The sequence below is a fragment of the Camellia sinensis genome, chromosome 6 (assembly GCF_055761805.1).
Source record: "Camellia sinensis isolate YWXY chromosome 6, ASM5576180v1, whole genome shotgun sequence".
Lineage (NCBI taxonomy): Eukaryota > Viridiplantae > Streptophyta > Magnoliopsida > Ericales > Theaceae > Camellia > Camellia sinensis.
The window spans coordinates 162,043,813-162,068,087 of NC_138966.1; the positions used below are offsets into that span (position 1 = coordinate 162,043,813).

A 24,275-nucleotide genomic window follows, 5' to 3' on the forward strand; every position below is an offset into this window, starting at 1 on the left:
TTTCATGATTTAAATGGATTGGATTGGTTCCAATTTTTCAGGAACCGTAGATAACGGATTGGTCCTGATTTTACCCCAATCCGGACCATGCTCACCCTTATCAAACACCTTATGAAATATGGCATGAGAGAGTACCATCCTACAAATACTTAAAAGTGTGGGGGTGTTTGGCTAAAGTGGCTATTCCTAGTCCTAAAAAGACTAAGATATGTCCTAAAACTGTTGATTGCATTTTCATTGGTTATGACAAGAATAGTAGTGCATATCGATTTTTGATTTATAAATCAGAATATTCTGAAATGCATGTAAATACTATTATTGAATCTCGGAATCACTACAACAAAATTAACTATTCACGACACCACATCAACGACATACAATGAATGCAAGCCGTAATTTCTTACTTTTACGACTTGCTTTTTTTGCATGTCGTAAATAATAGACTAAACATGACGTGTCTATTGCGCAGGCCGTTAATAGTAAAAATGATAATTTTTTTACGACTTGCATTGCGCGCCGTAATTAATAAAACTTTCTACGACATACATATAGCTTGCCGTTAATACATCAGTTATATACGACACGCGTCTGCCCGTCATTAAAAATAAGTCACTTTTTACGACTTACTATGTGGATCATAAATGGTATCCCAAAATACTTCAGGCACCAAAACCCATTTTTTTTGAAGCCACATATCAAAAAAAAAAAAAAATTTAATTTATTTTTTATTATCAAACAGACTGATACAATTCACAAAAAAGAAAAAAAAACACAGAGTTTCTAAGAAGAGAGGGAGGCGTAGGTGAAGGGGAAAGGTTTCTTCAAACACTTCTTCAATCAGTTGAATCGGTGGAGATCCATTGACACAGTTTGCTTTGACTTACTACAAGAAGAAAGTTCCATTGACGCAGTCTGCTTCGACTGCTTCGACTTGGACTTGGCTTCAATTTGTAATCTGCTTTGGCTGTTTCGACTTTGACTGGTAAGGCACTCTCTCTTCTCTTCTTTCTTCCTGAAACCCTTGTTTCGTCTCTCTCTCTCTTTTACCAAACCTGATAAGATTGAAATGGATGAATGGAAGGCATTTGTGAAAAATCGACTTTCAAAAAGCTTCATTGTAAGTGTTTTTTCATAACAGTTTTATGTAGAAGCTCATTTCTTTTCATAACAATTAAGATAAAGATTACAAATTCTTAAAAAATGTTTCAAATGTTTACACTCAGGAAAAGAGTGAAAAATTCAAAGAGATGAGAGCAAAGCAGAAGGTGTTACACACGATGAGTAGAAAAGGCTATGCACGACTAGAGGAAGACATGGTAATATAGCCGACATTTATTTCGAAAGCATTTTGATTTTGTTGCTTCTAATTTTGTACTATGTTTTAATTTTTTTAATTTTTTATTTCTTTTCCAGAAAAATCAAAGCCAAGACCCAAATTCCATATCTAGAGTGAATGTTTGAATCAAAGGACATACAGGACAGAAGAGGAAACCTATCAATGAAGTGCTTCAGGAAGCAGTGGTATGAATTAGCTTAATATGTTATTAAAGCTTGTGATTTCATTCAATTCAATTGAAAGATTGATGGCTGCTACTTTGCAATTGCTTTACAATTGAAAGATTACTGTTTGCTGTGCTGTTTTGTTTGGGTTCCTATTGCTGTGCTGTTTTGTTTTGGTATGGATGTTGAACAAATTGCTAGTTTGTTTTACTTTCTTTTGTTTTTGATATGTAGAGGTCTAGTTTGTCTTAAACAAAACCTATGAAGTTGTGCTTGTGATATTACTTCATTTTTTCAATTTGTTTGATAATTGCTTGTCTTATTGTGGTGAAGTAACTCAGAGGTGAGTTTTGTACTTGTTTTTGTAGTTAGTAGAGTTGGTACGTCTTCTTCCTCTTTTTCTTCTTTGGATATAAGTACAAACTATGGATTTTGGGTTTTTGGATTTGATTAGAGAAGAAATATTAGCGTTGTTTTCTTGAGACTTGAACTGAGCATTACCATCAGCAACATGCCGTAATTATGCTCAATAAAAGGAATGGGGTGGTGTTTCCTTTCAGTTTATGAAATAACTCATAGGTGAGTTTTGCACTTGTTTTTGTAGTTAACAGACTTGGGTTCCTTATCATAAATGTTATATATTGCAGAATAAGGTTTAAGAGCTTCACAAGCTTTCTACAGAAGAAGGGTCAATATCTATCAAAGATGATGCAATTGTTCAAGCGTTTGGTCCAGAACGGTGTGGTAGTGTAAGAGGGCTTGGATTTGGAGCATTGCCATCGAAAGTTTATGCACAAGCATACTGAAATCAAACTATGAGAAAACTAAATGAAAAATTGCTGCTATTAGAACAGGAACTCCGGGAGATGAAAGCTGAAATGTTAAAAGGAAAAAGGCAAAATGAGGTTAAAAAAAAAATGAATAATGTCACAATATATGAGGTTAAATTTATCTTCCTATAAAATTTAATTGTTTTTTAACTTTGGTACTTCCCATCTTAGATATAAGGATATTTCACAAAGTTTGTAAAAATAAAAAATTGATTAATACTTGCAGGAGCCAAGCAAAAGGGCAAATGGACACTCACATAGAGAAACTCAGGTAAACTTGCACATTTGTTATGCTTGTGCTTTTGCTTGCTTGCTTTTCTACTCAAGCTTGTCATTTTGCATATGGATTACATTAAGATTCTAAATTTAAGTAAACAAATGCTTCTTGCCATTGTATTATGATTTTTTTAAGGTGAGGAAAACGGTAGAGGTGAACATAGGGTGCATGGAGGAGGTGAACGTAGGATGCACTCACAGCAAAATATTTGGATAAATTTTGTATGGCATTATTAATTTACTCATTTTCATTTTTCTTGTGCTTCTGTTTTTGTTTGCTTGATTACTTTTCTACTCAAGAGCTTTTGTCAAATTTTCATATACATCTCACATCGTCTACAAAATTTGGATAAACAAATATAACTTGATATTGTATTACATTTTTTTTAGGGTGACGAAAACAATGAAGACGATAAAGATATTTGGGTAAATTTTATATGGCATTAATAATACCTTTAATTTTATCTTCAATTCATTAGCTTATCTTATGTATTTCTTTCATGGTAGTTGTATGACGCAAATGAAACTGGAAATGGTGGATCCTTGGACAATGCCAAATGCAAATTGTTGAATTGGGATGGAACAAAGGTGGTGGTTGCGGAAGGCACAATTGCATCATCAGATTCTAAAGCATTGGTACATCACGTGCCTCTTGGCCCTGGGTGTTAGAAAGTATGGGTTAACCATGTCATAGTCAATGTGCCATTGTTTCGCCCTAATCGTGAGATGTTTGTGCTTGAAGATGCTATTGGAAGCACTGTTGCATGGCCAACCCATTTCATTAGCTTTGACTTTCAGTAGAACTAACATCTATGGATAGTTTTTGAGGACTTTGATGAATAGATTTATATAATTTTTGAATAGTTTTGGGTAATGTTTAAAACTTATATATGTACAGTTTTAGATGATTTATAACTTTTTGGATAATTTAGAACTTAAGGATAGTCCTTTTGGATGTTTTGAAATTGCAGTTAGGTTTTGGATGTTTGGGATGAATACATTGACAATTTTTTAATGTTTATAATTTATATATATAGTTTATTCTTTATGGTTGAAATAATATTATTGTGGTTGATTAATATTTTGTGAAGCTTGTTTGTAATATTAGATTGTACAATACATGCCAAAGAGAATCTGTTGAATTAAAAAAAATGCACATTTTACGGTAAGCAAATTAGGTCATTATATGAAATATTCCACAGCATTCCATGTATGTCGTGGTATGTTCTACTTGTCTACGGCAAGCTGAGCAAGTTGTTGTATTATATATTTTTACGGCACACAATCAGCGCCGTTATTTGTCCCACCAAATAACGGCATGCAAAAGTGGTCGTAGAAAAAGTAACACCGATACACAAAATTTTCCGTTAAATAGTTTTTAACGGCGTACTATTGCATGTCGTAGAAAAAGTATCAACGACACACAAAATCTGTCGTTAAATAATTTTTAACAGCGTATTATAGCATGTCGTAAAAAAAGTATCAACAACGCACAAAATTTGTCGTTAAATAGTTTTTAACGGCGTATGAAGCATGTCATTGAAAGTAAACAACTTTCCATGACTGGTCATAATATGACGTGTCGTTGCACGTCGTAAAAGGGTTTTTACGGCATGCATTGCACACCGTAAAAACCCTTTTTTCTTGTAGTGAATGCATCTTTCTTTGAACATGTGTTTCTGAATAAGATTAGACAAGAGACTAGTAATAAGAAAAAATCTTTTGATGCTATTACTAGTGATGATCAAGAACAAGAGCAAGATCAAATTGATGAAAGGGAACCTAGGCGTAGTAAGCGTGCTAGAATTTCAAAATCTTTTGGTCTAGATTTCTTAACATTTTTGTTAGAAAATGAGCCTTTAACTTTTAAAGAGGCTATGTCCAGTCCTGAGCCTCCTTTATAGAAAGAAGCGGTAAACAACAAAGTTGAATCTATCCTGCAAAATCACACTTGGGAATTGATGGATTTGCCACCATGTTGTAAACCTCTTAGGTACAAGTGAATTTTCAAAAGAAAAATGAAAGTGGATGGATCAATTGACAAATACAAAGCAAGACTTGTGGTCAAAGGATTTAGACAAAAAGAAGGTCTTGATTATTTTGACACATACTCACTGGTTACTAGAATAACATCAATTAGAATGCTAATTGCCATTGCATCTTTATACAATCTAAAAATTCATCAAATGGATGTGAAAATCGCTTTCTTAAATGGTGAATTAGTTGAAGAAATTTACATGGAACAACCAGAAGGATTTTCTATTCCAAGAAAAGAAAAGAAAAGAAAGTGTGTAAATTAGTTAAATCATTATATGGTTTAAAATAAGCGCCAAAACAATGGCATGAGAAATTTGACAAAGCAATGATGCCAAATGGATTCAAAATTAATGAATGTGGCAGATGTGTTTATATTAAAAACAAAAACAACGGTTATGTTGTAGTATGTCTTTATGTGGATAATATGCTCATCATAGGTAGTAATAATGACATGATTAAAACTACCAAGAAAATGTTGAATAAACATTTTGACATGAAGGACATGGGGATTGCTGATGTAATTCTTGGTATGAAAATTACCAAAACATCAGAAGGTTATGTTTTGTCACAATCTCATCACATTGAGAAAATACTTGACAAATTCAGCAACGATGATGATCATCTTGCTAGAACACCTGTGGATGTTAATTTGTTCCTTTCTAAGAATGTACAGAAAAATATTTCTCAATTAGAGTATGCCCAAATTATTGGAAGCTTAATGTACTTGATGAACTGCACTTGCCTAGATATAGCTTATGCAGTAAGTAAATTAAGTAGATATATGAGTAATCTAGGAGTAAAACACTGGAAAGCAATTATAAGGGTTCTAAGATACCTTAGATTTACTCGTAACATTGGGCTAAATTATACTAGATATCCAGCAATATTTGAAGCATACTATGATGCAAATTGGATATCGGATACTAGAGACTCAAAATCCACCAATGGGTATATCTTTACTCTTGGTGGTGCAGCTGTGTCTTGGAAATCTTCCAAATAGACTTGCATTGCTAGGTCTACTATGGAATCAAAATTCATTGCTTTAGATAAAGCTGGGGAAGAGGCAGAATGGCTTCCTCACTTCCTTGAAGATATTCTAATGTGGCCAAAATCGATGCCTGCTATATGCATACATTGTGATAGTCAATCAACAATTGGTAAAGCACAGAGTCATATGTATAACGGTAAGTCACGTAACATTCGTCGTCGACATAACATGTAACAACCCTGATTCCTTATTAATGTTAATCCATGGTTAATTATGCTTAATTGACAAGTAAGATGAAATTCTGAATTAAATTGCATGTGTGTGTTGCATAAAGTATGTCTATATCTGTTTAACGTAGGAAAATCTATTTATGTTTTTCTTTCGGTTTGCAAATTGAAGGCTTTATCAACATCCGAATAAGAAATTGGCTTAATTTATGTGCTAGTTAGGATTTATAGAATTTTATAGTAGGCTCAATTGAAATTTGATTTGGAACAATTAAATTAGATTCAACTAATGTCCGCTAATTAACCTTTATTAAGCACACTTTTGTTTAATGGCCTACTTAAGGCCTTAGTGGCCTCATTGAACCCAAAAACACTTCCACTCACTCCTTTCTTCATCTACATACATCTTTGAGTCCTCTAAGACCCAAAACGTGAGAGAGAGTGAGAGAAGGGAGAATTGATCCAAGCCTTGAGAATTTGAACTCAAACCAAAGAGGTGCTAGGAATTGTTGTCCATTGAAGAAGATTTGAGGGACTCAACCTCAACCCTTGTAGCTTCAAGCCTCTAGGTAAGGAATTGAACTCTTAATTGAGTAATTGATGTAGATTCGACAAGATTATTGGTGAATTAAGCGAATTCATGTAGGAATTGCACTAGAATTGGAAAGAATTGGGTCATACCATGCATGCATGTACATTTTCTCACAAATTGAGCATGATTTCAAAGATTTCTTTCATGCATGTGCTCATCTCACTTACATTTTGGGAGTTCATCATGTTTTCCATCAATTTGCCAAATTTGATCTTGTTTTGAAATGTTTGAATTCAAGGGAGTTCATGCATGTTGTATTCATGAAATATTCATAAAGTTTATGTTAGAATTTTATGCAATTGACAAACTCTTGGGCCATAATTTTGTGAAATAATCCTTAATTCATCATGTTTTACAAGTTTACTATGTTATCTCAAGTTTTGGGGCCCAAGAGATGTGTTTTGAAGAGTTGAATTCATGTTTTGAAGCTTGGGAGCAAATCTGGAAAACTCAGAATTTTGCTTCCACGCTCGAGCAAGGGATCCTACGCTCGAGCGACCATCTTTGTTTTCATGCTTGCGCTCGAGCAATAAAAGGCTGGCTTGAGCGTAAATTGCAAGCTCTCAAATTTTTTGCGTGTGTAGAAGCACACTCGAACGAAATAACCTGCGCTCGAGCGAGGACCGGTGTCTCATGCTCGAGCGAGCGTCGAGCGGAGATTTCATGCAACCAGAACTTTTTCACATTTTGCAGACCGCTCGAGCGAAGGAGTCTATGCTCGAGCGACCACTCACATTTGGCATGTCCGCTCGAGCGAATAAAGCCACGCTCGAGCGAGACCCCTGTTTTAGTAAAATTTTGGCTAAGTGTTTCAAGTATATTTTTGCATCCTCATTCCATCCTAGGCATTCCTAGGCCATGATTAAGACTCCATAATGAGATGAAAGACTAGTAACACACTAAGAACAAACAAAGTAAGTTATGTACAATCTGAGCGTGTGCATTCAATTTATGGATCTACCATGTTATGTAGGTCACGCGCCTCGGAATAAGTGAATTGCTTACCTTGCTATCAAGTTGGAGCTACCAATTATCTGTGAGTAATAACTTAGTAAAGTTATGTTCAAGTAATTATTTTCTGCTCATGGATTAAGAACTGTTTTATGAAATGTTATGTTTTATGCTATGAATGATTGTCCAAGTCTAACAAGCAATTATGACATAATGCTATGATTCAAGTATACGCAAGCTCCCGGTCCGGAGGTCCCTTATGGGACTAACAAGCCATCGATGCCCGGCTGGAGGTTCCTTTGTGGAACTGACAAGTTTACAAGTTCCCAGTCCGGAGGTCCCTTCATGGGACTGACAAGCTATTCTTACCCGGCCGGAAGTTCTTATATAGAACTGACAAGTATGATTTAAGATATTCTGTGTGTGATCTATCAGCGCTGATAGATGTATTATGTAAGACTAAGCATGAACTCTGAATTCTATATATGCTCAGAATAAGAATATGAATATGAATTTCAGTTTCAGCCATAGTTATGGGACATCATTCATTAAAATCTTTACTCTGTTATTATTCACTAGGCTTTAGCTCACTATTTATATTATGTATGTAGGTGAGTAGGCACACGACCAGGCCCAGAATTGATGGCCTAAGTTCTGTTTTTGTCAGCCAACCCTTGCACCTCCCGAGGAGGTTCGAATGAAGTCAAGATTTGTGGTTGTTTTTGTATAATCATGTTAGACTTTGTTTGTTTGTTAAGTTTTGGATAAGATGTTTGTTAATACACTACTAGAAGTGATATGTATAAGTTATGTCTCTCAACATCACTCATATGTTTATAAAAGTTTTAAATGATGCGCATCATGTACGTCTTCACGGTTCAATGAACTATATATATTTTGTATATTTGCTTCCGCAGCCCCTAACTTTATGTTAATCGGTCAAGAGGCCTTTGGTAATCCAAGAATTACTGGCCAGTTATGACACTAAACCTGTAGGGGCAGGTTCGGGTCGTGACATAACACCGTGAGACAACTACTCTCTAATGGAATTATTTCCATTAAATATGTGAAGTCTAAAGACAACATAGCGGATCCACTAACCAAAGGGTTAGCAAGAGAGTTAGTTGAAAATTCATCGAGGGGAATGGGACTTAAGCTTATTAAATAAGAGTTACCACAACGGCAACCCAACCTAATTGACTGGAGATCCCAAGATCTAGGTTCAATGGGACAATCGAGTTGTGTATGACTCAGAAGAATCACTGGGGAGTCAAACTCCTACCAATTTCTATGATGAAATAGTGATATTTGCAGCGTTTTAGGTTAAATACTTTTAATGATTCTTATATCTAGGTAAACCTAGTGGAGTATGGCAGGATACTCTTCATAAAATCCACCTATATGAGTATGAACTGGGCCGGTTCTATAAGATTTGTGAAGGGCTACAATTCTCTAAAGCACTCATGAAAGACCAGGTTGTTCAGGGCCAAAATGAATACAATAGTGAGAACTAAACTATGTCTGGTAATATACTGTGTGAGTTCTATTGTCTTGGTTTACACCAACGGCTGAATAGTTCAAGACATCATGTTCATTGGTTAGCTAGTAAATCCGATAGTGTCTCACAAGGAAAGGTTCAAAGCCAAAAGTTACCTATCTTTTACAGAATATTTCCATTTTCTGTACTCTCTGTAATTAGATCATGTTGTTGCATTTTCTCTCCGTCAAATTCTATTCATGTGGGGGATTGTTGGAAAATTGGTTTTATATAGACTTATTTTGGGCCATCATTGAGCCCAATTTTGAGTGGGCCCCAAACGTCTTTTGGGGTAAGTCCGAAAAGATGTCGTGTTCCTTGCCGCATGGTAAGTCACACAGTGAAGACGGTTCGTCAAAACCATTTATGAGTGAATGGGAACTTGACGTCGTTTTCGGATTCATGAAATAGACATTTAAAGAATTAAATGTGGGTTTCCTTGTTAGACTTGTTCCACATTGAAACTTTAAGAGAGCTTGTGTATGTATATAAGCTCTTGGTGTACTAACTTGGGTTGGGCCCCAAGTTTGTAGAAGGGAGGAGTTATGGACAAATGGAACCTTGGCCCAAACCACCACACGCGCGCGCGCCGCCGCCATCCGACCATCTGGTCGAGCCGTGCCGGGCGCGATTGTGGATCTGGTCAGTTCTAATACTAATTTATTTAAAAATTTTCCAAAATTTCTTGCAAGAAAAATTAATTTGAATTTGAATTCAAAACTTTTTTGTCCTTAATATGTGCCTCATTTCAGATCCAAATTCCACAACAGTTCAATCAGTCTAAGGGGTTGGGATGTGCTCCCTTCGAGGTTTCAGAGTCGAAATTTCTTAAATGTAAATAATTTTTTAAGACCAGTCTATACGGTACTTTGTCCCAACTTTAATTGGACCCCCTTTAGTAGACGGTAAGATTAGTCCCAAATTACTAGGTCCAGTCGACTGAGTTATCAAAAAATTAGCTAATTTAAAATATTAAAAAATCAGAAGAGAAAGGAAAAGAAAATAGGAGAATTTAACAAATTATTTTATAAAAAATAGTTTGTAACAAACATAACAGATAAGATTCATAGACCGGTTAAATTTACCTGTTACACAAGTGGTGGAATGCGAACTTCCTCGAGTCCGGATCCTCTCCTTGAGGCCGGTCCTCCATTCCCTACTTGCAACGGCTCAGATGAGCCATTGGACATCCAACGGCTAAGATTAAAAAAAAAAAACAATTGAAATTTTCTTTCATCTCCCGCCCAAACAAAACACAATTCTCAACGCTGAAACAAAACACAGCTCACACAGCCTCTCACACAGCCTACACTCACCCATTCCCTCCGTCGAACCCACCCTCACCGACGACCCAATACCGGCGGCGACCCACTAGCGACGTCGTTGCAGATCCAATGACGGTAACCCAGTCTCAAATCGTTCCAGATTTTGTCTGGGTGTGTCCTTGGCAAACCAGAGGTTAGTCTTCTTCCTTTCTGCTGGGGTTAATCTTCATTCTATTTTCTTCTTCCTTGCCAATGATGTTCCTTCCATGCATTCTGTTTTTTGGCCTTCATGAATTTCGAACCTGTAATCTTTTGAGTTTTTGGAATGTCTCTAGCGATCCTAAGGTTTGCAGGTTCAAAGGAACATCATTTTGGAAGGAACATCATCTAATGATGGTTGAAAGTAACATCATTTTGGAATGTCAGTATATGATCAAAATATAGATGACATATGGTCCTATTCAATTTGGTTTTTAATTTAATCTGGTTTTTATGGTCCTATCTATAGTAATTTAATCTGGTTTTTAATAATTCAATTTCCTTAATTCCAGTAATTTTCCTTATATGACATATGGTCCTATCTATAAACCAGATTAATTTTATCTATAAACCAATTTAAATTAATTTTATCTGTCTTTTTTTTTAGGTTATGGACAAGCAGAAACAGAAGCGAACTGATGCTGAAATTGGGCTGGAAAGTGAAGTCATGGCCTCTAAAATTGTGAAGCAAACTGCTGCTGGAAAGTGATATGGAAGAATGTGTGTTCAAATGTTAAATTATATAGACCAATGTGTTACATTACATGGACCAATGTGTCAATTTTGATGGACCAATGTTTTAATTTAGATGTTAAACTTGTATTGGTTGATGTTCAGTTACAGTTGATTTTAATTTATATGTTAAACCCAAGTCAGCTGGTTGTGGTTCATGTTCATTTAACTTGGTTGATGTTGGTTGATGTTCATTTAACATGTATTGGTTGATGTTGGTTGATGTTCATATGGTTTTTGTAAATTCATGGTTTAATCATGGTTTTGTAGATGGTTCTGCCTATGGTTTTGTAGATGGACACCAGCAATGGTTCTGCATATGGACACCAGAAGTGTGACACCAGCAATGGTTCTTCATATGGTTTTGTAGATGGACACCAGCAATCATGGTTTCATATGGTTTTTGTAAATTCATTCTGCTGATATGTTGTACACCAGTTTTGATCCTTATGTTGTACACCAGTTTTGATCCTTATTTTGATCCAGCATATATTCATGAATAGCTTCTAAATTCATTGCATATATTCATCAAAGCCAAAAACATTAAATCCATAATAACATTAAATCCATAAATCCATAATAACATTACATCATAAAGTACATGGGATACAATCCATAATAACATTAAATCCATAATAACATTACATCATAAATGAAAAAAGAAGAGACCATGCCAGGGCTACAATCTTCCCAGAAGGGCTACAATCTTCCTCCCACAAGGGCTACAATCTTCCCAGAAGATATGTCAAGACACAGCTTGTTGAATATCATAACATCAAGACGAGATGGGTAGCTAAAGCATACGTCCTTGAATTGGATATGGCCTTCATGATTGACTAGTTTCCTGCTGGTTTTCAAGCTCGTTTTGCTTATTGTGTTTCGCTCTATCATCTCAAATATGGGATAAGCAGCTGTCTTTGCTCGTATTAGTTTTATGTATAAAGAAAGAGAAAGAATTGTGTATTGAATATGTATTGAATATTATGAATTTGTTATATTACAATGTTCAGATGACTCTCTTTTATAGAGGAGAGAGTGTTACAAAAGGGGCCAAAGGTGGCCGAAAGAGAAAACAGGAAAGCATGCACTAAGGAGACAACATTATTAAAGCTAGTTGGTATTTTACAGCTAATATATATATGCACTAACATATAATACATATAATATACTAACAGCCCCCCTCAAACTCAAGAAGGATAGATACTAGCCAACTTGAGTTTGGAGAGAGTAACAAAACGTAAAAATAAACTGACAAATAAAATATGATAGGAAACACTGTATGGTCGTGTTAGACCGTTGTAGAAGATAATAGGAATCATTGTCGGGACAGTTTACGGGGTCATGTCGGACCGAGGTAGAAGACACTGTGTGGTCGTGATAGTTTATGAGGTCATGCCGGACCGTTGTAACAGACACTGTGTGGTCATGTCAGACCGTTGTAGAAGCTAACCGGAATCAATGTCGGGACAGTTTACGGGGTCATGCCGGACCGTTGTAGAAGCTGACCGGAATCAATGTCGGGACAGTTTACGGGGTCATGCCGGACCGATGTAGAAGCTGACCGGAATCAATGTCGGGACAGTTTACGGGGTCATGCCGGACCGATGTAAAAGCTGACCGGAATCAATGTCGGGACAGTTTACGGGGTCATGCCGGACCGTTGTAAAAGATTTTGGTGGTGCACCAAGGGGGCGACTTAGGGAGTGCGCCATGGGGTGGCTTGGGTGGTTCGCATGGTGTGTAACCATACTCACCATGATATATGTATAACCCCCCCTCAAACTCAAATAGGTGTGAAGATAGAAACCTATTTGAGGTTGAAACAAAGGGATTAATAAAGTGGAGTAAAACAGCTCAACACAGAGTGAAGATGTGAAAAAAAAAAATGAGAGAAATCTTTTTTTTTTTTTTTTTTTGATTACAAAAAAGGGAAGATAAAATAAAATAAAGAAAAGTAAAGTGGGGGTGAAGTGAGACAACTCATGGTATAGAATAAATTAAGTAATGAAAAAAAAAGAAGTGTTGTTGTTTGTTGGAATAAATATATATATATATGAAAAAGGAAAAAGATAAATACGGGAATAAGAGGAAGGAAAAGAAAAATAGTTTGTCAAAAGTAAAGGGACATGTCCATGTGGGTGACATGATAAGAAAAGCAAAAAGAAAGAAAGAGAAGATTGGTTTAAAAATAAAAAAAAAAAGGGTATGGGTATGTGCAAAAGGTGAAGGAAGATAGGTTGGAAAGTTGACAAAGTGGTGGGTGTCTTTAAGAGAGAGAGAGAGAGAGAGAGAACCCGTGCATGTCCGTATGCATGTGTCTGGGTGTCTTGTTGCCGTGTGTGCCTGTGTATGCATGTGCCGTGTGTATGAGTGTGTGTGCATGTGTTTGGTGAAGCTCAGTCTTGAATAGCAAACCCACAAAAAATTCAAGAAGTGCTAATGATGCTCCGAGCCCCCAACCCCGAGAGAGGAGAGAGAGGTATATTCTTTTCTTCTTTTTTTTCTTTTTTTTTTTTCAGGTCCCTTGTGTGTTGCAGATTGCTTCCGCCTGGCTGGCCGCGAGGATGAATTTCAGACCTTGTTTAAGAGCTGGGTCTCATGTCCCTCCTTTTTTTTTTTTTTTTTTTTTTTTTTTAGAGAATAGAGAGAAATTGTGTATATATTGATGTTATTGATGTTATTGATAGATGTATTACAAAGGTTCAATTGAGCTCGTTTATATATGAGAGGAGCCAAAAGTGGGAGCCTAAAGTGGTCGAAAGTGGCACTAATAAAGTAAAGTAAAAGTAAAGGAAATATACACTATACACTACTAACATCATTACAAGCACTAATATACACTAACATATAATACATATAATATACTAACAGCTCGGATGAATGCAGAGATGTCGGGTGCTGCCTGTCCAAGTGCCCTGTAAAGCCATAGGACCTTATAATATAATATGCTTATTTCGATGCAATTATCTTATCATGAAGCTTGGAATTGAAAGCCTTTGTTTCTAGTTTAGCACAGCATGGCATTTTGCAGATCATACAGAGCTAAAATTCATCATGCCATTTGAATTCTAATATGCTCAAGCATGGTTATGTAATCGAATTCTAAAAATACAAAAAGTTGTAAAAATGAAAAAATGAAAAAATTGATTAATTTTTTTTAAACCTTAGTGCAATGAACGCAAGGTGCATCACATTGAAGCCAAGTGAGGTCACTGCCAGTGTCGGGATCGAGAAAGTAGGGCTTTGATGGCTGCCCTATGTTGAGCTGAACATGATAAAATCTGCACAAGAGAAACATAAGGTTTGGTTGTGCAAAAATACCAAACAAAGAATTGCAGTGATGGATTTTCCATTATTAACTGATGCAATTTTCAAACCTCTCTTTCACTTGCATATTCTTAAATAATTTGCAAATCAGTTAGAAATTTGGTTCCTGGGAACCATTCAAAATAATTGCACTATGAATGCAAGTGGGAGCAGTAATATGGTAATTTCCTACCAAAAAGCAAATTTGAAAAGACTCCAAATTTCAACTTTTTTAGATTCTAAAAAATAAAATACAAAAAATGCAATTGTCAAACTCCACCTGAACTTAAATTTTCACTAAATTTTTTTACTGAATTGTGTTGATTAGATTACCCTTCTTTGCAATTCCAACTAGGAGTTTTAGGCTGTGTTTGCATTTGATGAAGAATTTATGGAGGGAAACGAAAAAGGATAGAAAATGTGAATGAAATTTCAGGTAACCTTTTTCTTTTTTTAAGGCTGTTTGCATTTGAGGATGATGATGTGGAGGGAAAAGAAATCACAAATTCCTTCCCAAATCACTCTCCAAATCAATGATTCAAACCCAATGTGTTTGGATAATGAATTTGGATGAAAATTTGAAAAGAGCAAAGGTAAGTACAATACAAATAAAATCCTTTTAAATCTCTATTCAAATTCATCGTCCAAACACAGCCTAAGAAAAGAGAGAAACAGTGTAATTTTTAAAAAGTGAACAAAAATTGAAGGAAATGCAAAACATATTATACACAAGAAATTGAACTACTTCACAATCTTTAAAGATACAAAAATCTATGAGGAATAATACCCATAAAACATATCTCTAGAGAGAGGGGAGGCAATAATAATAAAATACCCTTGGGGATAAACATTGCCATAGATTGGGAGAACAACAGAGGACCCAACTGGGTTGACGACCGACGAAGAAAACATTGATTTCCACCACGACCTCTGCGATTGTTGCTGATTTTCATAAGTTGATCCTGATGCTCCTGATCCTGATGTTGATGTTGACGGAGGAGATGAAACAGAGACACCCAAAAGCATAGCTACTACTACCACGAGTGCGGATAACGACGTCGATAGTGGGTCGCCGCCGGTATTGGGTCGTCGGTGAGGATGGGTTCGACGGAGGGAATGGGTGAGTGTAGGCTGTGTGAGAGGCTGTGTGAGCTGTGTTTTGTTTCAGCGTTGAGAGTTGTGTTTTGTTTGGGCGGGAGATGAAAGAAAATTTCAGTTGTTTTTTTTTTTTTTTAATCTCAGCCGTTGGATGTCCAACGACTCATCTGAGTCGTTGCAAGTAGGGAATGGAGGACCGGCCTCAAGGAGAGGATCCGGACTCGCGTTTTGGCCACAACCTACTTAACTTGGCATGCGTTGGCGTGGACTTGACTTCTCAGTGCAGAAAAAAGTCCAAATTTTTTTTTATTAAAATTCCGTCATTTTTGAAGTTCATGCATCTACTGACGAGAGGGACATCATAAGCTAAATGCCTAGTGCCAGAAGTCTTGTGACTACTACCACTTGGGGCTGAATTTCAATAATGGAAGAAAGAAGAAGAAGATGACAAAATGCTTCAAGGCCTGTTAGGTCCGTCGTAACATTCACATTATTGTTATCGATTATATCTCAAGCTTATCATACTACAAAAATTTTGATGATCTAATAATTATGAGTATTTTAAACAGAGGATGGAGAAATTAGAGAATTCTTTACCATCTCTCACCATCGATGTTATACTTTAGCACTTGCACTTCAAATCTCATTTGACGACTTCGGATTTTCACCTTTGAAGTAAATTTTGCTTCAATGAACAATTCTGATTTCCAACAAAAACAGAGAAAGCAGAGTTGCTGCATTTATGTGATTCATAAGATATTCATGAACCCATAGCAGCCTGAAGGGGAATGATGGAGATTAGTGTGGCTCCACCCACTTTATTATTATTATTGGGTAATTAAAATAACTGTAATTTGAATAATGCTTGGGACCCCCTTTTGGGGGTCACCCCCTCACCCCCCTTTGTCACGTGGCGGGTGGTGATTGGAGGAGCAGGAAAAAAAAAAAAAGAAAAAGAAAATGTAACCAATGAGAGAGAGAGAGGGGGTCAAAGGGGGTGGGAGAAAAAGGGGATGAATCATTGTTGTTGTAATTTTTATAGAAGTTCAAATCAATTTGTATCGGGTACAAATAAAAATTATAACACGACTCTCCCTTTTTAAATTGTTGCCATTAAAACACAAATTTCCCTTAATTAAAAAAAAAAATTAAAAAGTGAAAAAAAAATAAAAAAATTCCTTGATTAAAGACCATTTGCCAAATTGATTTTAATAGATTTATAAATTTATCCCTTTTTATCTAAAATTTTATTGAGAAAAATTATACACTGGGATAACTCCTCTCAAAGCAGAAGATAAAAAGTAAAGAATCCACATAGTTCAAACATACAATCATCACATATTACAAAATTACACATTTTTAATTATTCAAATTTAAAATTTACTTTGCCCGAGGTTGATTGTTGTTGCTTAGCACCCAGTGATCACTAGCCTTTATTTCAAGCACCTGAGATGCAGCACTCATGGTAGGTCGCGATTGTGGATCAACGCATAAGCACCACAGTGCTAGCTTCACAATGGAATTCAGTTCATCTTCAATTTTTTGACTAGAAGGAGGCAAGAGACGACGATCTAACACATCTTCAAGTTCTATTCTTTGATCAACCAATGATTTTAGCCTTGAAATAAGTTCCCCTGGATGTGATCCCATCAAAACTTCAATTGCCAAAACCCCAAAACTATACACATCACATTTTTCTGTCACTGCCATTGTGTATGCCAACTCTGCAATAAAAAACCAAATAAAATGGTTAGATTTCACTGATAAAAGGAACTGATGTCATTTTTATGAATTTATTGAAGTTACCTGGTGCGATATATCCATATGTGCCTGCAACCGAGGTCCAACGTGAGGTATTAGGCTTCAAAAACCTCGCAGTGCCAAAATCCGAGACGTGAGCCTCCATTTCCAAGCTCAACAAAACATTCTTGCTGGATATGTCACGATGAATTATTGGAGGCATGCAACTATGATGCATGTAACACAAAGCATGAGCCACACTTCTAATAACTTCCACCCTCTTGAACCAATCTAACTCCTTCGCCTCCTTATCACTGCTCAACACATTTGCCAAACTTCCTCTTTCCAGGAACTCATAAACCAAAAATGTGTGCCTTTCATGAGAACAATAGCCATAGAGTTTCACAATGTTCCGGTGCCTTATTTCTGTTAAGGTCGCTATCTCATTCATGAAGCTCTTGTGATCCTCAATCTCCATGGTTTCGGTTGTGGTGCTAAGCTTTTTAACAGCGACAACTTGACCACTTGGTAGCTTAGCTTTGTAAACTCTTGCTGACCCTCCCACCCCAATGCAGTACTCATCATTGAAATCTTCTGTGGCATTGATAATGTCCTCGTACACTACTCGCCCATCAAAATTCCAAATTGAAAAGAGATTTTCATTCCTCGATTGGGACTTGTATTCTTGCACACTCCCTTGGCGTCCTCTGCAGTAAAGTGCAATGATCCCAACAACCGCGAATATGAGGAATAGTAAGGAAATGGAAGAGGTGACAATAATAGCAACCATACGAGAGTGTTCCCTTTTTTGGCTACTATTTTTGGGAGATAATGATGTGTTACATGCCCTCAATCCTTGGATTTCACCACATAAATCTTTGTTATTAGCAAAAGATTTCAGAGAAGAATTAAAGGCCTTGGTATTAGGAAGAGGACCCTCAAGATCATTGTAGGACAAGTCAATGAACGACAAGCTAACCATGTCAACTAGAGAATTGGGTATGGAACCAGAGAGATTGTTGTGGGAGAGATTCAAATTTTCAAGATTTACAAGCTTTCCAAACTCGGACAATATCTCTCCAGTGAGTGAATTGTAACTCAAATCAAGCAAAGTTTGTAAGGCTACAAGATAACCAATCTGGTCTGGGATTGAACCATTCAAGCCATTCTTGCTCAAACTCATGAACTGTAGTTTTATGCAATTCCCAATTTGATTTGGAATTGGACCACTTAGCATGTTCAGTGATAGATCCAGATATCCCAAATTGGACAATGCTCCAATTTGTGAAGGTATTTGACCGAAAAGTTTGTTAGCGTTTAAGCTTAAGTAGCTTAATTCAGTTAAATTTCCAAGTTGTACTGGTATTTCCCCAGAAAGTTGATTAGAAGAAAGGTCAAGAACAACCAGTTGGTTCAACTGAACTATTTCTTCGGGGACTCTCCCAACAATCATATTCCCAGCAATTCTCAGCAGTGTCAAATGCCTGGATTCTCCCCATTGCGGTGAGAACATACCTTGTAGCCGGTTATAGCTCAAGTCGATGTAATTAAGGCTCGGATATACACCAAAATCTTGGTCTAGAATACCGGTTAGTTGGTTATATTCAAGTCGAGCTCTAAACAAGGTTGTGCAATTTCTTAGACTCATTGGGATAGGACCACTAAACTTGTTATAGGAAGCTGTGAAATTCACAAGCTTCCCATACCGACACACTTGTTGGGGCAAGTGACCAGTGAAATTGTTCTCGGCTATATGAAGGGTTGTCAAAGCCGACGAGTTTCCTATTCCTTGAGGAACTGAACCAAATAACCGGTTTTTAAACAGGCGAAGATCGATTAATTTAGTCAAGGTACCAATATTCCAGGGAATTTCCCCAGAAAGTTGATTTTCTGTCATGCGCAAAACGGTTAGCTCACTCAAATTACCCAAAGAACTAGGAATTGTACCAAAGAAATGACTCCCATCTAAAGCAATAAGAGTCAAGTTTTTACAATTCCCTAATTCTAACGGAATATAACCACTCATGTTAGTGTCTTGGATTAGTAGCCTCTGGAGGCTAAAAAGCCCGGTTTTTGCCCCTTCTGTTCCATTAGGAAACAAGCCCGAATCGAGCTCACCACTGATCATGTTTCGCGACACGTCTAGCTCGACAACCATGGAAAGGTTGGCAACAGAAAGTGGAAAAATGCCAGTGAAAGCATTTGTAGAGAGATCAAGGAATTGGAGGTTTGTGAGGAGGCCTATGGTGATTGGTATGGTGCCAGTGAGTTGGTTTACTTTGAGATCGAGGCGAAGAAGTTGAGGGAAAGAAGAGAAGTCTAAGCGCTCGAGCGTACCTTTTAGGCCAGAGTAAGCGAGGTTCAGTCCGATCACATCTCCGGCATTATTGCAGGCTATTCCAAGCCATTTGCAGTGGCTTGAGCTTGAGAGGTTGGTTTTAATGGCCCATGAGGTGAGGATTGATTGGTTGGCTATGCTTTGTTTCCATTTGAGAAGTGCCTCAGCTTGTGAGTTTGGCGGTGGTTGAGCATTGCAGAAAGGTGGCAAAACTAGTAAAGAAACTAGCAAAAAGGTAGCAAACAGGCTGAGATGTTTTACTTGCTTGGTCATTGCTGTGGAGCACAGGTTTGGTTTGCTCTGAGGTCGTTTTTTGATTTTCTGATACACAATGCTTTTTGTATTAGAACTTAAAAAGCAAATCTCATCTCATTTATGGGTAGGACAAACCGAATAGTAGAATTGATGATCAACGTTAGTCAACATGAATTTTCAATGGCGAGCCTTATACCAGTTCAATCAAAAAAATATTACTTATTAACTGATACAATTAATACATTACGGCTTATTTTTAACTTGAGATATTATTTAATAATAAACTAACACGTAACATAATAACTTTTAGATATATTAGTTACAAAATTATCTTGAAATAAATAAGGGGAAATTACCATTAATTGGAAATTTTATAAAATTATTACAGATTCATTGAAAGACTTATGATTTTCAATTATTAATATTTATAAAATATATCACTTATTTATAATTATTTTTTAAGACTTGTGCTGATTTGAAATTTTCTCAATAAATAACTACATTTGAGCAGTGGAGCTCTTTGGTGCCAACTTAGTTGGAATCGTTTGATTTTGTTATGATATTTCTTCACCCTTTGTATTGATGTTTTTATCTTGTACATTGATTTGTATCAATAAAATTCTTTTCGCTATTCAAAAAAAAAAAATGGTGCAACTTATTATAAAAAAAAATAAAAATTGATAATCATAAAGAGAAATTCAAAATATTTTTCTCTAAACTTTTAAATAACCAATTTATTTAAATTATTTCAGCAGAAGTTACAAAAAGGAACAAAACAATACGTACCACACTACAAAGGAAAAAAAAATAAAGGAGCGAGTCTGACTTTATTTATTTATTTATTTTTGTTTTTAATCGGCGAGTGTGAATTGTCCTAATCAAGCGATCCTACCAGATTAACCGGAGAGAAAAAAGACTTCAAAAAATTTCCTTTCTTGGATAGGGATTTGAATGATGTAATCAAGATCATACTACTGCCTAGTTGTGGGCAACAATAAATCAAAAATTAAATCATCGGGTAGGAGTACAGTTATTCGCAAAAAAGTCATAAACAAATTTATTATAAAAAATAATAATATTTAATGGATAATTGATGTTCTATAATAATATGATTGGTGGAGAAAGTAGAATATTAATTATTTGTATTGGGTTGCTAAGAAATATGAGGGACATAATAAATGGTAATTTGTAAGGGAGTATGATCACGTAATATTCCGAAACTATTGTATAATTTTTCTTTAATTCAAATTTAATTCATAAATTTTGGGTAGTGAATATAACTTACTTAATATTTTTCTATTTATCATTTTTTTTTTTTTTTGGGTATATCGAAAAGGAATCTATCTATCAATATCATTGTTTTGGTTAGAGGCCTTGAACTATAATCTACAAGAATGACTTGTTTTTAATTGAAATTTTAACTATACCAAACAATTGAAGTTTTTGACAAGTGTCATTAAACAGAAGGTTCAGACTGAAAAAAAATCAATTAAAAGAAAATTGTTACCGCTCATTAAAATTTTTCAAAGATTCTTCCTAGTACTAGTAAAAGCTTTTTGTTTAATAATTTTTTTCCATTAGAGATCTCAATTATTTGATTTAATTTAACTTTCGTTTAATGATTTTTTTCGGTGAGAAATCTCAACTATTTAATTTAATTTAACTTTGACAAACCAAATCCAATCTACAAACTATCTTTATACATTGTATTTTTTTTAATTACAATTTTGTCCTAAAACTAATTTTCATTTTTGACCCCATCTCCATCTTTCCAACCCTATCCCCAACCGCAGCCCCAACCCCAACCCCATCTCCACATCCACCTTCACCTCTATTTTACTCCGGCCGGCAACACCCCGCCATCACCAAATCTCATTCGCTCCAGCTCGTTACCGCCTGCTCCTTCTCATCTTCTTCTTATTCTTTAGCCATTCCTAGTGCCACCAACCTCGCAATATCGTCTCAACCACCACCATCTTCGTAGCCCTTCATCGTTGCCACTACGAGAGAGAGAGAGAGAGAGAGAGAGAATTGGCAATTACCACTTTGATTCCTTCGACAATCGCAGCCGCCGTGGTGATCTCCACCGCAAATCTAAAAAAAGGAAAAAGGAAGGGAGTAGCAGTGGTCAGAGGTTGTGGAAGAGTGGCTACTGGTGGGAAAGGTGCTAGAAGGCTGCCGGAGGGGTGGGACTGCCGGTCGCTACTGCCGCCTCCTTCTCTTCTTCTTCTTCTTCCTATCGCAACCCAAATCGTGACTCACCGACACTATCATTGCCTAAAGTCGCTACTGTTGCCATCACCGATTTCTAAAAACCCTAGGTCTAGGCTGTGAAATAGTAGAGAGGGGCTACGGATTGGCCACTGGAGATAGCGGTGATGGTCGCCGGAGTTGGTGGGGATGACATTAGGATTAGGGGCTAGGGTTTGGGGTTAGGAGTATAGTTAGGGTTTGGGGTTAGGAGTATAGTTGGTATTGAGGTAGGAGCTTAAAGGGAAAATGGAGGAAACTTACTTTTTTGGGTATGAATTCAAAAAAATGGGACCAAAGTAAAACGTTGAGGACAAATAACAGTCCTCTTATTTAAATTTGATAGATTAATTGGACACTAAGGCCAAGTTTGGAAAGATTAAAAAAGTGCACTTTTTGTCTTTTTGTACTAAAAAATTGAGGTTGAAAATATGGATGTTTTGGTTAACTTTTTGACTTTTTATTGAAAAATGTGTAATAAAAAATTGATTTGTAGGGAAAAATTTGAATTGGGAGTTGTGCAGTCGTAATTGTTGACTTTTGGTGAATAGTGTTAACTTTTTAACTTTTTGAGTAATTTTTTGGCTTTTTGACTTTTTTTGAAGTCCCCAAACTTGGCCTAAGGCCTCTTTTGAGAACAGGCTAATTTAGTAACTTTTTGACTATTTGGCTAAAAAGGTAGGTAAAAAAAACTTGTATGTTTGGGATGACTTTTTGGCTAATTACGAAAATATGTGCAAAAAGTAGAGAGAAAAGAGAATCTTTGACTTTTTGATATGGGTTGTTGGTTTTTTGACTAATTTAGTAACTTTTTGACTAATTGACTAAAATAGCCTCTTGCCAAACGAGGCCTAACCAATCACATTTCATCAACTTGTAACAATGACGTTGAAGTTGATTTCTATTATTTACTCTTTTGAATTTACAATCTTAGAAATATATTTTAAGTGAAACTTGTTTGGCAACCTGTCTTAGATTAAATAATATTTTAACCAGATAATGTCTATATTTTAATGTCTATCTAACTATCCATTATCATGTTATGAATGGACTGTCCTTTATTTTTATTATTATTTTTTATTTTTAAATGTAATTCAAACTTCCAAAAGGCTAGTGGGGCAAGTGTGTTTACAATTGGGAAACCCACGGACAACAAAATTGGGTACAGACTACAGCGAAAATGATGGTTTGAAATTCATGACAAAAGTGAGCAATGAAGAAGTCCAAATTGTATTCTATTTTATTGTATTTTCTTCTTTTTTATGTATTTATCCTTATGTGATTGAAATCTTTGTTAGACTTTTGGGGTTGGTTGAAATCAACATCATATGCATATCAATGAAAACCTCAATAAATTTTTGGTTTTCCAACTTTTATAAGTCAAGCTGCCTTATGTGAAGGAATGGACCTTCTAGTAGAAATCTCACCAACAAAGTCATCTGTCATGACAGTTCATTTGGATTAGAATACAAAAAACTGAATTTTTTTTTTTTGGGGTTCAACGAAATAGGATTCTCTTTGATAATCCATAACATTTGGTGGGCTCCTTATAAAGACTCATCATTCTGTATAACTAAAAATATGTAATTTATCATAACCTGTGAGATTTGTTAAGGCATTTTATTTGACTCAAACTCATACTACAAACAAGTTTTAAGCTAGTACAAATAAGATTTTGATTGAGTTTACACCTAGGTGTTGAAGCTCGATCATAACTTGAACTATTGGCTTGTGAGTTATGATCCATTGACTTAGTCACCGAGCTTGACAACAACAACAACAACCAAAAAAAAAAAAAAACAACTAAGACCATCTCCAACGGTGAATCAAAGTTGGTATCAGATTCAAATTTTGATTAAAAAGGCACTTTTTTATGCTCCAACCGTTGTACCAGATTGATATCAAAATGAGATTTCAACAAAAAAAGCATCAAACTGAGAACGAGACACAGATTTTACCAAATCACTGTTACTGACCGTTGAAAGAGGTACACCAGTCCACCAGCCGGTTGCCCGGCCGGTTGACCAACCGGTCAACCAGTAAAAGATTCAAACAGTTCAGGAAAAAAAGTTCAAACCATTAAAAAAAAAAAAAATTGCCTAACCGGTCAACTGGCTGGTCGACCACCCGGTCGTCCCGAAAAAAGTTCAGAAAGTTCAAAAAAAAGTTCAGACAATTCGAAAAAAAAAAAAATTTGCCTAACCGGTCAACCGGCCGGTCGACTACCCGGTTGTCCCGGGATAGATTTGGTGAAAGGTGAACCGTTGGAGTGAGTGGTATCCAATTTGGTGAAATGGGTCATTTTTTACTCAGA

At 36.0% G+C, this 24,275-nt stretch overlaps 2 protein-coding genes and 2 long non-coding RNA genes across 4 annotated transcripts; 2 read left to right on the forward strand and 2 right to left on the reverse strand.

The window, feature by feature from the left end:
• Positions 1-1,047: 1,047 nt before the first annotated feature.
• LOC145792451 (uncharacterized) lies at positions 1,048-1,434 on the forward strand. The gene is made up of 3 exons (XR_014331851.1): positions 1,048-1,117; positions 1,224-1,316; positions 1,414-1,434. It is a non-coding gene; the product is annotated as an uncharacterized LOC145792451 (long non-coding RNA).
• Positions 1,435-10,062: 8,628 nt separating this feature from the next.
• On the forward strand, positions 10,063-11,138 carry LOC145793003 (uncharacterized). Its single transcript, XR_014333423.1, has 2 exons — positions 10,063-10,396; positions 10,850-11,138. It is a non-coding gene; the product is annotated as an uncharacterized LOC145793003 (long non-coding RNA).
• A 374-nt stretch (positions 11,139-11,512) lies between these two features.
• LOC114286410 (aspartyl protease APCB1-like) lies at positions 11,513-15,636 on the reverse strand. Its single transcript, XM_082875229.1, has 4 exons — positions 15,116-15,636; positions 14,138-14,255; positions 13,845-13,889; positions 11,513-11,893 (listed from the first exon to the last, which is right to left on the reverse strand). The coding sequence occupies exons 1-4, from the start codon at positions 15,304-15,306 to the stop codon at positions 11,867-11,869; spliced, it is 381 nt and encodes a 126-aa protein (XP_082731355.1). The 5' UTR covers positions 15,307-15,636; the 3' UTR covers positions 11,513-11,866.
• A 935-nt stretch (positions 15,637-16,571) lies between these two features.
• On the reverse strand, positions 16,572-21,182 carry LOC114276654 (uncharacterized). The gene is made up of 2 exons (XM_082875230.1): positions 17,185-21,182; positions 16,572-17,102 (listed from the first exon to the last, which is right to left on the reverse strand). Exons 1-2 carry the CDS (start codon positions 19,727-19,729, stop codon positions 16,759-16,761), a joined length of 2,889 nt encoding a protein of 962 aa, XP_082731356.1. The 5' UTR covers positions 19,730-21,182; the 3' UTR covers positions 16,572-16,758.
• Positions 21,183-24,275: the final 3,093 nt, after the last annotated feature.

Coding starts and splice junctions, on each gene's coding strand:
- LOC114286410 (XM_082875229.1), bottom strand. CDS start 15,306: ATGCTTTTGGGTGTCTCTGTTTCATCTCCTCCGTCAACATCAACATCA. Junction 14,256..15,115: donor GGCAATGTTTATCCCCAAGG/GTATTTTATTAT, acceptor TCTCTTGTGCAG/ATTTTATCATGTTCAGCTCA. Junction 11,894..13,844: donor ATCTCTGCATTCATCCGAGC/TGTTAGTATATT, acceptor ACTAATACGAGC/AAAGACAGCTGCTTATCCCA.
- LOC114276654 (XM_082875230.1), bottom strand. CDS start 19,729: ATGACCAAGCAAGTAAAACATCTCAGCCTGTTTGCTACCTTTTTGCTA. Junction 17,103..17,184: donor ATATGGATATATCGCACCAG/GTAACTTCAATA, acceptor TTTTTATTGCAG/AGTTGGCATACACAATGGCA.